The sequence below is a fragment of the Falco rusticolus genome, chromosome Z, assembly GCF_015220075.1.
Source record: "Falco rusticolus isolate bFalRus1 chromosome Z, bFalRus1.pri, whole genome shotgun sequence".
NCBI lineage: Eukaryota > Metazoa > Chordata > Aves > Falconiformes > Falconidae > Falco > Falco rusticolus.
The window spans coordinates 59,081,437-59,097,669 of record NC_051210.1 but is presented as its reverse complement, the minus strand read 5'-3'; the positions used below and the strand labels follow the sequence as shown (position 1 = coordinate 59,097,669).

Here is a 16,233-nt window from a genome sequence, read left to right as displayed (position 1 = left end):
CACGAACCAAACAGATTAAAAGTGCTCTTTCCCCCAGGTAAGGAAAGGCAGGTAAAACTCATCTGTTAAATCTTACTTGGAGAAAAGCACAAAATTCTGGAGGACATCAGATACTGAAATTTTCCCCCTTTCTATAAATGTGTTATTTTATTTGCTGATAATTTCCTTAGGCATATGTTCAAATACTTAATGCAGCACATTCTGAGAAATGCTTTTTAAGAGTCAGGACTTTTTATAAGGATTTCCAGTGTCCTTTAAATCCTGTGATAACCCCATGAATTTTCAAAGGCTCCTTATAATTTAAGGAAGAGTTTCAGGTTCAATCCTATCTGCATAAATATGTAATAAGAACAGGTTTTCCTCTGGTTGTCTGTGTTGTTTGGTAAACTGCCTTCCTTTTTTCGTCACTTAGGGATATAAAAAAAACCTTATGAATGTGCTAGGTAGCTGTCTAAATGGAGTTAATACAAGAGAAAGTGTTACACAGAAAAAAATGTCATCTAATTGCTTTAGCTGTTTCTTGCATATAGCAGGAAGAATAAGGTGATTTTGATGTGTTTCAGTTGTGTAACACAGTAGGAGTCCCATGAGGAAAAGTCCTGAGTAGTCCTAGTGTGTAAATAGGTATGTCATTAGCACAGTAACCTTATCTTGTCTATCTGAAGAATTACTGCAAGCTAATGGTATCAAAGAGTGGATAGATAGCTCTTCCTCTCCCTTTGTAGAACCTCATCTGTTGTTGATGCTCGTATTATGAATTTTTTCAAGTGGTTATCTACCAAAAGGTTAATTGCTGCTAATATTGGATAGACATTAAATTCTTAAATAGAACTGTTGCCACAGACGACTCACTTGAAGTATACTTTTCATATTAGCCAAACCAAAATGTGCAAAAAATAGTAATAGATTCTAACAGTGTGGTGATAAAAAGAAATTATATTAGTCCTATATAATGAGCATGTCCAGATAACAGGCAATGTTGGCATACGATAATAAATGTATTGTATATCAGAATACTTTGTCTTACTGTTCTGTGAAGCAGTCATGGTGTGCAGTTTCTGTCATATTTCACAAATTAACATGCTTGCTCAAATAATTTTCAGCTTCTTAAGGATATTCCTTTGTTAGAAAAGCTGATGTGTATTCATTAGTTTATTTTTTGTTTTTAATTAGAATTAATTGTTTCTATTAGCTACCTCCATGTAGAAAAGCTTTGCTACCTGTTTGGTTGTGTTGCCATAAGACAAGAAAAAAACCTGGCTGTTTTCATGAAAAACTATTTATACTATATATGATGCTTGCAAGGACATTTCTTACAGACACGGAGCATTCTTCCATATAAATTTGTGGTATCTTTATCTATTGGACAATATGAAAAAGATATTTTAGGGGAAAGGGAGGAGAAAAAGGGAGAGGATCTTGGAGAAAATGATCCCATTAAAGAAAATGTAGTCTTTCAGGATCAACTCTTTATCTAATTCCATCAATGCTCACTGAAAAAGTGCCCACCATGATAGCAAGGCCCTCAGCTTTTCCCATCCCGATAGCAATTCACAAGCAAAGACCACTGTGTTTTATGATCCGTCTGCTGAGCTTTCTGCCATGACAGCAGGGAGTCTTGTTTTGTTTTACAGAGGAGAAGTGATGGCAAAGGCTGCAGGAGGTATCCCTCATTTAGTTTAATTCATGCTACCTGGGAACCCTCCCTTCCAATTCCATTTAGATTGAACAGCATAAGTCCTGCATGAGTGCAGATTACGTATGTTCTGTCTGATGCAGTTGTTTAAAATTTTATACCCTGATATAGAGATAGCTGCCAATAAGCTGTGAAATACATATGGGAAAGTTTTAATTTTCCCAGAGGGGAGACAGTACCTTGGGAGAAAAAGTATCTTTTCACAGAACCATTCTTGGGTATCAGAGAGAAAAAAGAAATGAAAAATGTTTCACTGAAAGGTTTTTTTAACTATGCTTGTAGTATTATTCTAATGCAATATGACTAATTTCTTCAAATCTTTAGTATCATATGGTATTTTGTGAAATACTTGCATACATTGCATTGTATATGGTTACAATTAAAACCATTTTTTGTTTATTGTGCATTTCATTTACAGGAGTTAATATTCTGGAAAAGTAATTTTATGTCTCTGGAATATCACTTTCATCCTCAGGGTGGAAACTATTAAACTGAACTTTTCTTAGCAAATTATACATAACAAAATTGACTGGGTTTTTTTTTAACATACTTCTGTGCTCACGTGATTGAAATTGTTATTGTTACAACAATAGCATGATAAACAAGATATATATGCTAGGTTGTTTCTTTACATAAAGAAAATAAATCCTCCTTGATAATACATATTTAACCCTGTGTTATTCATCCATTCTGAGTTGAAATTTAAAAATTTATTTCCCTATAATGGTAAATCATTTTTGCTCTTTTTCCTGTTTGCTTGTATATAAAGAAAGTGGCATACTTTCTCAAATGTATCTAATGGATACAAGTCTGTTCAGCACTATTGTTCTGGTTATACTGCATTATTTCTAAGATACTCAGAAAGTCTCCCTGATTAATTTTTGTTTGCTTGTTTTAAAAATTTAACTGAATTATTAAAATTATTTAATACGTGTTAATGTTCTCAGACATCAAATTAGGAAGTCCTATTATGCTGTCAAAAGCTGTGATAATATAAGTTGCTCTCTTACATAAATAAATAAATGACTGATATTAGTGGAGGCTTTAAGCTTCAAGAAAAAAATGGAAGAAGTCTTTTATCCTGGTTTTTAGAGGGCATCAGCAGCTTGCTTTTATGAAAAAGTAACAGCTAAATGCACTGCAAATAATTTGCAGTAATCCAGTTCAGTGATTCATGTGTCTGCTTTAATGGGTCATAATTCAGGATAAAGTAACTGAGTGCAGTCAGAGTGCAGACACTGCTTATGCCAGGGACAGTATCTCTTCATAAAACACACCTCAGCAGAAGCAGTTTGCCAGCCCCCTAATACCCTCTGATGTTTTGATGTCCTGCATATTTTTCCGATTAAGTTTTGAGTGCCATGTTTTTAGTTGTATTTCCACATTCATTATCCTCACGTAGACCCTTCAGCGGGTTTGCCATATATGATTATTTTTTTAATGATGCCTTTCTTTCCACTTCAGCAGTTTAATAATCTAGCACATGGCTGCTTCTCAGTACTCAGCATTCACCTCCCCAATACAGAAGAGGACATGTGCTTTGGCTGCAGAATTCCATTTGCAGCTTTAGAAATGCATATTCCCAGTGGAACAACATTTGTTTGACATAACCATTCATTTTTATTACCTCTTTAAATATGTTTATCCAGAGTTATCAATAATCATAAATAACTTGTATTCTGTTCTTGTCCTGTTTTTTTCCACAGACAAAATTGCTTACCCAGTACATATTAAATCTCAGCAAGTATGATCAAAGCTACGACATCAGAGACCGTACAAGATTTATTAGGCAGCTTATTGTTCCGAATGAGAAGAGTGGCGCTTTAAGCAAATATGCCAAAAAAATATTTCTGGCACAGAAACCTGCCCCATTGCTTGAGTCTCCTTTTAAAGGTATAACTGCCAAAATCATTTGGTAAATGTTCATTGTATAAAGGAACGTGGCAGCCTATTGTATTTCAAATATGCTTACAAATTGTGTCACTTAGCAAATACAAATGATTAATATGCAAGGGTACTGGCTTTGCTTATTTGCTTTTCAGCAAGCAAGGTTTGCATGGTGCAAACACAGTGCATTTCTCTGATGATAAATCCTGACAAACTGATCAATTTCTATTCATGTGGATTTTAATTTGATTTAAATAACAGAAGGTGTGTCTTTTGAGGAAAAATGTTCTTCAATTTAGGAAAATGGCTCTAGTCTTTTTTTCTGGACTTTAATAGAAGATTGTTAATGTGAGTATTGCAAATGTTTTATGAATCTGAAATAAATTGAATCTCCATAGATTAGGCTCTTATTATTTTTCTACAAAGTCATAATTTTTCTTGTGCATTTTCCCTGAACCATTGCCTGTCTTCTCAAATTAAAAGGTTATCAGGTTATCTTAATTAAAAATTCTCTGTTATTGTGATGATTTGCAATTTTAATTTTCATACTTACTTAGTCCTAGTTTTGAAGCTCTAAAAGGAGCTCCATTTTGAAGAAAAACTATTAAAATTCTGGATGTGTTTGTGCCAAGACATGTATATGGATTGTTTAACTGTGCTGTCATTCTTAATATTCACAGTAAAGTAATTTTTAGAGAAGCTACATTTCAGAGCAACACCTCTAAACACACTGACTGATTAGCTTTTTTATTGACCATTATGGGGGAGATTATTGTAATCTATGGACTGAAATCAGTTTTTTGACCTATGAAGAGCTTCCTAGTTTATATTTATTCCATGACATTTGAGGTAATACAATGGCAATTACCTTTAGCCCTGATTAAGATTGCTCTTTGTGGTAAAGCTCATGGTGTTTGTGTATTTCTCCCCTCCCCCCTTTTTTTTTTTAATAGACCGGGATCATTTCCAGCTTGGCACTTTGTCTCACACACTGAACAGCCGAGCCACCGGCTACCTGGAACTGTCTGACTGGCCAGGGGTGGCGCCTGACCCCTCTGTGAGAAATGTCGACATAGCCGAGGTGGTACGTCAGCATCATTAAAAGTAACTTTGCTGAAGGCAGTCGTCGGTGTGGAATATTAGCCTAAAATACACGTATTTAAACAAAATCTGTATGCTGTACTAAAAAATGTTGATGCATGTGATCGTCTGCATTGCTTATTTTAGCTTGGAAACAGAACATTTAGAAATGTACACAATGCTTGCTCTTTTCTTTTCAATGAGGGAAGTGGATCAGCTGTAGGCCACTTCTGCTTTGCTCATGGATTAAATGGGCTTTTTTCCCCTCCATCTCACTATTGATTTCATACATCTTATATTTGCTGTGCTGCAGTGTGTTAATTGCTGTTAATGGTGAGTGTAGGTGGACTACCGAAGTAGGAGGTGAGTGGAGGTTGTTCATGTACAAATCCATGTCTAAACAGAAAAAAATAGTAATATAAACAAAAAGCAGTGTTGAGAGGGGAAATCATGTATGTTTTGAAGCATAACGTTTGGAAGAAATAGGGTTTACATTTCAGATCATTTGTAGAGAATTAGGAAAGTTTATAATAGGAAAATGTCATCTATTAGTGGACTAGTCATTTGTTGACATTACAGGCTCATCTTCTGCTACCAATAGCTTTTTGTTACTGGATTGTAAACTCGGAGGCAAAATCATGTTCTGGTACTGAGTTGTGATTTATGCGTCACATACCAGAGTCCTACTAAATGTCAGTGAAAGCTATTGAACAGTAACAGAAATATAAATGTATTGGAATACAGTGTGCTGATGGTGCTCCCAGAGGTATGTCGTTGTAACAGGTATAGCCAGAAAAGCACATGGTCCTTGTCATGAGCCAGCTTCTACAGTAAATCATACATGAATTAATTTGCATATAAGATGTTAGGCATAGAATGGGTAGAGAAAATTCTAAAAAATAGGTGTGACTTGCAGAAAACAGTGAACAGCAACGTGGTAGAACAAGTATTTCTCCTCAGTACTTTAAATATTACTTGTCTGCCTTCTTACATACATTTCAGGAAGAGTAGAGTTTGTGTACAAACTTCTGCAAGCTGTTATGGGGAGAATCTGAAAGAAAGCAGCTCAAACGGGGTATTATAAATGATAGGGTTAGAACGAAAGAATTTGTAGAGGTGCCTTTGACCATAACAACAAAAAGTATTGCAGGTAATTGATCAAATGAAGTATCATCCATCTATAACATAGTAGAAAACATCTCCCTCAAACCATTTAAACCTCAAAACAAACAAGAAAATCCTTTCCTCATGTGTTTTTGCAAGTATTTTATTTGGATAGTGTCTCATTACCATTAATTTTGTGTTTCTTCTAATATCGCATGTGCCTACACAGTGTATGTGAGTGAAGCTGAGTTTTTAAGCTGCAATCCATAATTGAATTGTCATTTATATCTAAAAGAATATTGGCTTTTTAAAACACCAGTTGCTAGGTGGAGCGTTACAAAGCTTTAGTAGCTTTTGGTGTTTAAGAGGAAGCCAGTGTGTCTCCAGAGCTGTACATCATTGCAGGTCACTGTTAAAGCTCTGTCAATGGTTGGTCTTACTACAGATCAGAGCAGTCACTGAGGCAGACCTCTGTTACTCTATTGATATAGTTGTCTGCCTATTTTTTTTTTCCTGTCCTGAGTTTTTCTTCTGCTTCTCTAGTAGTATAGGGGAATACAAAAAGAAAAGAAGTTTGGCCAAAGTATGTTCTGGTGTTCTCTTGGTGGTAAGAATTACTTATATTTGGAGAACTGCAAAGGAAGTGAAATGTAATTCCTCTGTGGCTGTTGGAACTTGTACTGCCTGGTATGTCCACATCTGTTTTCCCCTTAAAACTTGGGATGATAAAGGTTGTGACTAGCCGTATTTACCCTTCATTCTAGTTGTAGGCTAAACTCAGCTGGATCTAGAGATAAAACTCTCAGACTTCAGATCCTTTTGGCATAGAAATTTATTTATGGTTACTGATGCTTTTAATCTGCCTTAGTAAATCTTTTTCTAGACTCTCTAATAGATATATCTCACCTTTTATAGGTATGTACAAAACTTGTAGTTCCCCTATTTGTGTAAAGGAAAAGAATTTTTGTAGTTTCTCCTGACTTGCTTAGAGGATTTATTTAGAAACTGCTTAATACTAGTACTGCCAGTGTTTTTCTTTGCCATTGTGTATATATTTTTGTATTGCTGGTTGTAAAAGTAAATGTAAGTTGAAATTTATTTACAGGCAAAGGAATGGACTGGAATTCGAGGTAAGCCAAAGAAAGAGAAACCTACTGGAAAGTTCTACTCTGAATCAGAAGAGGAGGAAGGTGAGTCTGCCAGTACCAGTACATCAGGTAGGTGTTTGGAAAGCAACTTGCATCTCTGCTGCCTGGAGAACTGTATCTTCAGAACTGGCCACTACTTAAAAAGAATCAGAAAAAATTTCAAAAAAAGACAGAGCTATGTATAAAATCAGGAAATTGGGGAAAATGTTACATCCTTTGTAGCTGTGCAATAACTGAATTTTACAGATTTGGCTTGTGTGTTTATTGATTAATTAGATTTTCCTTTGTTTTCCAGTTTAAAATGCTGGCATGCCATTTTCATCCTGCTTTCAGTCTAGTAAGAGTAGTGAGAGTTTGTAACTGTTTTAAACTAAAGGCACATAACTTTTTGCAGGAATAGTGTCCATATGCTTGGTTGTTGAGAACTGTAAGTTTTGAGCGTCTTTTGGAATTCATTGCTGGTGAAGTACTATTTTGACAGCGTGTGCTGCTCTGCTGAGAAATGGCCAAACTTGTTTAACTGTGTAGTCTTTCATGGTGTTTATTCAGTAAATTGTGTTATAGTCTTGTTCTCAAGTTCTACCTGACATTTTCTATTTATTGTAAAGGGGGTGATGATGGAGTAGGTAACTGACAGCTGCCTATCAGGGTCAGTGAGCAAAGGTTCTTTTGACCAGTTTCCTGCTTAATGCCAGATAGACAGTTCCGCAAGACAGGTGTTTCAGTAGATGTTAATATAGTTCACATGTACCATTAGCATTAGAGATTTAAAGGAATTACCAGTATCTAGTTGAATGGAGGAGGAGCACCTTAAAATCTGAATATGGAGCTTCTTCCCTCTTGTTCCTAAACGGAGGAAATATGCAGAAGTGCTTAAGAATTATATCACTGAAATTAATGATCTCTGAAGAAGGAAAAGAACATATTCACTGCAGATATTTGAATATTTGGTAACTATATGATTAATTAGAAGATTAATAATTTGTTTAAATCAGTGATGAAATCATCATTATTATCAGTATTCAAAACCAGATTATCTAATTAAGCAATTGGTTGAAAAGATAATCTTGCAATTAAGTGAATGTATAGATTAGAGAATTTGAGGTCTTCTCCAACTCCTGATAGGGTTATGTAATTCTGAAGAATCCACATGAAATTGATTTATTATTGGGCTTTCCAGTTTGATAAAGTATAATACTGTAGGCTGAAGAGGACAGGTCTTTCTCCTAATGTTCACAAAATTTTTTTGTTTAAAGTGATTTTCTTGCCTTTTTTTGACACAGGGTAAATAATGCTAAAGCTTGCAATTGGATCTTAAAATACTAAAACATTGTTTTATTTACAACAAACTTGCATTCCTAAAATACTAATTATGTAAGATACTTAGAAAAACTTGTGTAAGAGTTTTTTTTACTTCTAGAGAGTGCGTCTGGCAGTGAAAGTGAGAAGGAAGATAAAGAGGAAACCAGCAGTGATGAGAGTAGTGGGAGTTATTCTTCCAGTGAAGAATCAAGTAACAGTGAATCAGACAGCAAAGAAAGTACTGCAAAGAAAACATCTAGAGCTGCTGCTGAAAGGTAAGTATATACTTGTATGTTTTTGTATGTATGGTTTTAATTTTTCATGATGCTAGCTGTTAAATACTCTTCCTATGAACAGTTTGCTGAGCATTTAATTAGGCTTTTTTGGCGTGTATTGGCCAAGGAGTGATATCTCCTGTTTCAGGGCATGCTAGTAATACTCAGTGTATGAACTGGATTCATATTTTCATTAGTCAGACTACTCTTATATTTGGAATTAATTTCTGACTTCAGTAAAATCTTGGGTGGCTTTCTGAAAATTGATGTAACCTTGGGAGGCTGAATAAGTGATCAAAGAGTTGTGTGAAACACTTAATTACCTTTTGCAGCAATTTTGCTGAGAGTTAAAATTAAGTCCTTCAACACTTTGCCATTATGTAACTAAGACAATTGATTTTTCTAAATAATGTTATATTAAAAAGATTATGATCCAAGTATTAGAGGCAAGGGCTGTGAAGGGAAACGGTCATAAGATATTTAAGTGTTAGTGCTTTTTAAGATTGCCCATTATCAACAGCATTATCATGTATTAAAGTATCATTAAAATGTTGAGTAATTGGGGCTAATACCTTGGATTGTATGAATCTGTTTCTTCCACTGCTGTCAGCAAGTGGCCTCTGCAGACATGGTCACCCTTTACTCTGTAGTCTGCTGCCAGCTCACTTGATGAGTTTGCAGCTCAGCTCAGTCGTGGCTGACAGCGCTGATTGGGGCACAGTACGCACTCTGCTCCTTTTATTACAGACAGTAATTAAAGCAGCTCGCCTTGCCACTTCCATAACAAACACAGCATAATGCCCTAATTATGACTTTATTAATTTAAGTCAGGATTTAATGATTTTAAAAGTGATTTATATTGTTTTTCCTGTTCAGAACAAATGAAATCTGTAGGTTAAATTAATACAGGCTTTTCATCATCGCAAAGTTGAAAAGCTAGTTACCAGTAAATTCTTTTCATTAGAATAACATCTGAAATTTTAAGCAATAAGGTAAACAGTGATTACCCATCAAAACTGGCTGATGTACAACAAAGCAACATTTTTAATCTTCAAATCTAGTTCTAAAGTTAAGCGAAAGATAAATTCTTGAAAAACAACCTACTTCATTTATAATGGGTTCACTATAACTTATTTGTTGATCCAACTACAACTTCTGTTCAATGGCAACGAAGGAAGTATAGATAATTGTCAGTACCTGTGTTACACATCATAAAAAAGAAACTTTAACAGTATATGCTACTGAATTTTTATGTTTAGCTCATTGACCTCAAACAGGTTTTTAAATGTTGTCATGTTAGAAACATAATTTTGATGGTACCTACTTTTTCACCATGATTTTAACAATCAGATATGCTACATTAGACTCTTTTTGTGAAGTGTACTTTTGTTTCATTTTTAACTTTGCAAGCTTCAAGTTTGCTGCTTTCAGAAAAAATGCTTTTGACTAAAATGGGGGGGTTGTGATTTCCACTTCAGTTACACGGGTAGACATTATTAGCATGGCTTAAATGTTAATGTTGATTTTTAATAATTTTTATTAAATTTAATTTAGCAGTTCAGTCCTGGGAAGTTCTTGGGAGGAGGAAGGCATAGCCCTAATTATTTTCCTACCTCTCAAGTTAGATTTTTCAATTCCTCTTCTCTGTATTTTTCCCTTCTAAAAATTTTGCTATCTCAAAACAGTAATGCAGCATAGTGCATTCTTTTGTACTGCTCCTAAAGCTAAGCAAAAATGTGTAACAACTTAATTTGAGTCCCAAGGGACTCTTAATAGTTGAGTGGTCTGCATTTTTTTAATTATTGCTGACCTTGTTACCCTTCAAGCACTTTAGTAACCAATTTATTGTCTTGGGGAGGAAGCTGAATCAGGTGGTGTATGAAGCACCTGATTGTTCCTGGATCTGCAGGCAACCATTTTATACTTCCCAGAGTGTGGTTTTCATATGCAGTAGTAGTTTATCTGCTCCATGATAACTGTTCAAAAACAATTTTCATTTCCTGTGATATTTCTAGGTAGTAACTCCCCCCAAGACGAAAGGGTAATCTACTAATTGATTAGTAGTATTATTAGAAGTGAACAACACAGATTTTAATATTTAGTAGCTAATAGAGCAACGTTGCCAGGGTGAGCAGAGCATTCCTGTGTGAAGAACAGCATCTCTGTAAGGTACTCAGTATGACCAAAAATGTCAGAATGTCATAGCTCTTGTGTATAAACTCTTTAATGGGTTGAAATATTTGTAGATTCTAGGTGGTTTGGTTTAGAAGAATTAATGAAGGAATGAATTTAATGCATTCATTCTTTTTTTTTAAAGCAAATTACTTTGGAAAAAACATCTCACAACCCATCAAGATTCTGTTAATCATAGGTGGAATAGTCTGACAATGTCTTTATATAAAAGGGTATCTGGACTTCTTTCTGAAATGTCACAAGTTTGATGCATGCAAATAATATTTTTAGTATTTAATATGTTCACATTTCTGTTTGGCTGTTTTGCTGGTTTAGATTATATGTGATCATTTATCATGTAATGTGATAGAACAATTTTTTGTACCCCTATAATAAGCTACTACTTCTGCCACATTAGCTAAGGTTTTTATCATGAAGAAATACTGTCTTAACACTCATTTAATAAAATTTTGAAATGCTAACATAGGATATTGCCTAAGCAGATTTCTTTGGTGGTTTTACATGTCTCAAAAAAAAATTTTTTTAATATGTAGTGATTCAGAGGACATTAAAGTAAAGGGGATCTCCAAAAAGAGAAGCACATCCAGTTCCTCTGATACAGACTCCACTTCATCGAAAGAAAGTTCTTCAGATTCGAAGTCAGAATCAGACTCCAAAAGTGACACTGTGTCTGGAAAATCTGTAAGTGCTATCTCCAGTAAGGTAAAATGTTTTTTTTAAAAAAAAAATCGCTATGGAATATGGGGAATATTGATCTAACCATCTATACTTGTGTCTTTCTGTGGGAAATGGAGATGGGAAGTGGTTTTATAGATATCTAAAAACCCAGAATTTCTGCAAAAGATTTTTGACCTTTCATAAAAAGACCAATCCAAAAGTAGCTTGATAGTTTAAGCATGTAAGAATGTTTTATAAAGGAAAGCATATTTTGGTTTTACTTCTGTTTTATTTTTACTCCAGATGGATGAAGAATAAGAGAACCTAATTATTTTTTAAAGTTACTGTTGAACTGGTGAAAGCATTGTACACAGCTGGTTCAAAAAATGGGATGATTCTTGTATTAAAATGGGATCTTAAAGCTTAACTACTATAGGACCTGGGTTTGACAGGAAGCAAAACCAAGAAACAAATGTTAATACGTTGTTTCTTAAGAGTTCGAAGTAGACCCCCTAGCTTTGTTTCAAAATCTCCTTTTAAAATTGAGAACAGTGCAGCTAATGCATGTGTACTTGAGGTGTATACATAGATTAGTAGAATTAATATTCATAATGAGTAATGAACTTCTGCTGTCTATGTTTGATAGGGATAAAGCTTGTAAAGGGTTCCCTTCAAATTGTATTTGCTTGCTTACAACATTTACAAAGTAGCAAACTTTCAAATACATCTTTGGATTTGGAAATGTGTAAACATGCAGAAATGTTCAACAGAGGCATTCATGTGTCAGGTTTTAATTGCTACCTTAGTAAAGAAAAAGAAATTCGAAGTTCATTATACTCAAGCTGGCATTATAGAGCTAAAGGTACTAACATGAATTGGTTTCTGTTTCTCTACTTACCTTCTATTAAAAAAATAAATGAATGAGGAACTTTATGCTAAATCCATTATGGTAGAAGAGTAAAAGAATTTCTGAAATTTTGAAACTTTTTTTGTTATCGCATACTTTCTGTGCATTTCTTTATATATATTTTATGACAAAAAATTGAAAGGGTAGGATTGTAACTCAGAAGTTTCCATTTTAATACTGATGTGTGGTTTTGAAAATGAAGTGATGCTCCAATGAATTTTAAATCAAGGCAAGATATTTTGGTCAGGACTTCTTTGTAGATTGCGTTTGATGCAATTGTGGAAGCTGGTGGACAGGTGTAGTTGGAATAGTTCAAAAGGAAGGTTGTAATGTTTTGGTGTGCATTTCCTTTAATTGAGGAGGTAAAGCTATTTCTCTGAATCTTGAACTTATGTTGTACATGGTCTTTGTTTTGTAACTCTATAGGTTCCACCTAGGAATTCTGAGTTGTAACCTTAGCTTTTCATCTATTCGCTTCTTCTGTGAAGTAGAACAAAAGATGAAGTGAGACTGTAGCATCTGAGAAATGAAAGTGTGTTTCTGCCCAAATGCCACACTGAGTAACGCATCTATGTCAGTTTTTTCTGGTAGAGAAGCCACACTGGATCTTTCCAAAAAGTGGTAGCACAACAAATGTAACCTAAATCTTCTCATAATAAACTCCTTTGACACTAGATGGGACATGAATTAATTCTAACAGTTTGCAGCTTCTCATATGAGCACAGTATTTTTTTCACCAGAAGGTAATAAGTACTCTGGCCTGCTTAGTTCTGAGCAGCCACTGCAAAACCATATTCAAACAATACTGTTTTCTCTCTGCTGCATTTAGTGGTGTTTTCTCTTTGCTGCATTCATCCATTTTTCTCAGGATGTCAGTGCCATTGTTCATTATTTCTTTCACTACAGTTACCTGCTGTTCTGGTTCTTTCACAGGATATGTGAGGACTACTAGCATAAAGCAGCTTTTTCTATTTTAAAACAGCAGTTGAGAATGCGTGAGGTCAAATGTCCTGAATAATATGAGAACCGGAGTGTCCAGGAAGCTTGGGATTGGTTTGTTGAAGTCAATGGAAACTTGTCAAGCCTTTGGATTTTAAGAGAAGAGAAAGAGCATTGCAGTAGTCCTGAGGTCTTGACTAAGAAGCACCTGCAAAGAAATGGGTTAGCAACAAAAAGTATTTATAACCAGTTGATAGAAGACTTGATCAGAGTCACAGGGTAGACCTGAAAAACTGGAAAGCTTTTAAACATCACAAAAAATATTAAAGCCAATAGCAGTGGGTTTATATGCATGGCAGCAGGAGATTATTGAAAAGACAGCATAGAGCTCAGTAGGCAAAAGCTAAATGTCTGTTACTTAAGTTCTTTTCCACTAAGAAATTAGCACATTTAATGTAAGGGCAACAAGCTATGGCTGATGGAATGTAAACAGCAATGGTCATGTGTGAAGGGGGCAGGGGGAAGTTAATTTAACGCTCCTGAACACGGAGGGCTGTTACAGTATACTGTATTAATCTGTAGGACCATGAAGTTAGGTTCCATTCAAACTGTGCTGGATGCCTGCATTTATACTTGAGGTGTTTCTGATACTTGATTGTATGCTAAAGTAGAATTGGATGAAGGGGTCAGTGGGGAAATCACAGGTACTTTGTGTCAAAGGTGACTTGACCACCAGTGTTTTGTGTCAAAGATGACTACAGTGCTAACTAGCTTAATAGATTATATTTTTTTTTGAAGAGAGAAATGTTTTGAGCCCTGTGATGACAAGTGGAGCTAACTGATTGATTGAGCTGGCTAATTGATGATAGCTTAGATAAGCCCTTTCAAGCTGGCAAGAAAAGCAATTGTGAACAAACTTTAAAGAACATTGTAGGTGAAGTCTTGTGTAAAGCCCTTGTTTCGAGATGCATTTTACAAGAACCTCCCATGTTTATTTTATTTCCAGGAAAATCTTGAATTTTTTCTACTTCCCACCGGACTTCTTTTCAAGCCACCCAGGAAGCAGATAGTTTCAGCCAGGCTCTCAGAAATGCATGTTTTTATTCTGATAGATTTTATTAGAAAAGCCATTGCTTATATTACTCTGATACAGAGTATTCTTAATTTGGTTAGCTTATATGGGGAGATGATTCATTAGGATTTCCTTTACTTTTAAATCAAACTGCAAAGGTTTTCTGAAACACCAGTTGATAAGAGGAGTAGTTAGTAGGCTCTATTTTTGTAGTTTCTCAGTTTACCACATATTGTGAACTATGTTACATAGCTGATGTTTTGGGTGGTGTTTACTGAATGTATGATTGTTGGGTACCATTGCCATTTTCAGCAGTATTTTCATAATGAAAAAGGTTTGATTACACTCAGACGGGAGCTTAATTTGTGCATATATCCATGCATTTACTAGCATTAAACAGGTTACAGAAGCATCGGAATACTTTTCCTGTATATGTTGTTATTGCTTTCATATCCTTTCTCTTGAAGAATCATGTAGAAAAATCTGTTATGTTCACTGTAATTGAGCTGCAATGAATAGAAAAGTCACTGTCTTGTACTGCAGTGTTTTATATCATTTTGAAATATGGATAGTTTGAGGTGTTCAGATACATATTATACTGTAAGCATAAATACTGTAGTGCTGAAATGCAGATTTGAGGATGATGCATGTATAAGTAGGTGTCTCTACAGTGAGATTTTAAAATCAGCTACTGTTGACCTCCTTATACAAGTATAATACAGTCACTCAGCTGTTAAAAACCTGATCCACTATTTAAAAAATATACAAAAACAAATTGTCTATCTTTCTGCCTGATCTCTTTTCAAGTGCTAACACAATGGAAACAGTGGGTGATCTGTCAATGCGTTTCGATTGTCAGTGATGATTTTGTGTAAATATTGGGAGGATAAGAAATAAAATTCGCACAGCAAAATATGATTTCATCTGCCTTTTCTCTGCAGTTCCGTGGCTCATGCTGCGGTGTGAAATTCTCATTTTACACACTTTGCAGGCGGAGCACATGAATTATGCATTGAGCAAGAGAAATCTCCTGCTTCAAGTCCTATATGCATTTACCAGGTTCTATCTCTATTACCAAGATGAATTGCAAATGGAGAAATGTTTGATGGAATATAGCTTAACTTCTTTGTTTAGTATTCTGCTTTTCTCATAGTGGGCTGTCTTGGTAGGAAACTGTTTGGGTTATATTGTAGATTTAGTTTTAAGAAAAAAGATGAAATATTATGTTACAGAGAAATGCCAGACACGTCAGAGACTTTTTATTCTCTTGATTTGGAATGCAAAGCTTTTTCCATTCAATAGAAATATCTATTGGTAGTGTTTGTTGCAGTCATTGGCTATTTATTATTCTTAGAAAGCCAATCAATTTTCTTTTCTTGGAAAAACCAAATTAAAAAATAATGTTTCTAATAGGCAAGACCCATGTAAATAAATTTCTTTGGTGTTTTGTACAAATTGCACACAATATATATATTTGCATATATAGAAATATGCATATGAAAATATTTGTGTTTAAGTGTGTATATTCAGCATGCATTTACGCATATATAAGTAGCTGAGTATTTAATTAAGCTTGACACACTTGACTGAAGTAGAAAATAAGACGTGATCATACTTTAACATTAGCTTTATCTTGATTTAGTTAGCTTCTGATTTTACATTTCCCAGATGGTAGAGTTGTTTTGAGGGCAGGTTGTTGGTTGGTTTTTTGTTTTGGGGGTTTTGTTGGGGTTTTTGGGGGAGGGGGAGAGAGGGGGTTACATTTTTTGTTTTCTTTAGTTTTTTTACAATAAACTGATGTACTTAAGTGCAGCATTCTGATACACTGTGCAGTGGGAGTTTTTCTTACTGTGCGTTACATTGATGTAATGATTCTGCACATGTCTTAGCTTAGGACCATTTTATTTTATTTCAAAGTATAAAAAATAAATTCTTCTGAAATACTTTTTTCCCCATTTTTAAAAATGAGTTAC

General features: G+C 34.8%; 1 protein-coding gene across 5 annotated transcripts in view; it reads left to right on the top strand.

Moving 5' to 3' along the window:
* AP3B1 (adaptor related protein complex 3 subunit beta 1) overlaps positions 1–16,233 on the top strand; it is a 159,520-nt gene that overhangs the window by 88,576 nt on the left and 54,711 nt on the right. For 2 of the 5 annotated variants that reach the window (XM_037373271.1, XM_037373276.1), the window contains exons 16-20: positions 3,403–3,589; positions 4,537–4,667; positions 6,873–6,984; positions 8,336–8,492; positions 11,219–11,387. In XM_037373271.1, coding sequence (XP_037229168.1) covers positions 3,403–3,589; positions 4,537–4,667; positions 6,873–6,984; positions 8,336–8,492; positions 11,219–11,387 — 756 coding nt within the window. The remainder of the gene's footprint in view (positions 1–3,402; positions 3,590–4,536; positions 4,668–6,872; positions 6,985–8,335; positions 8,493–11,218; positions 11,388–16,233) is intronic. The other 3 variants (XM_037373272.1, XM_037373274.1, XM_037373273.1) reach the window with 3 other exon arrangements.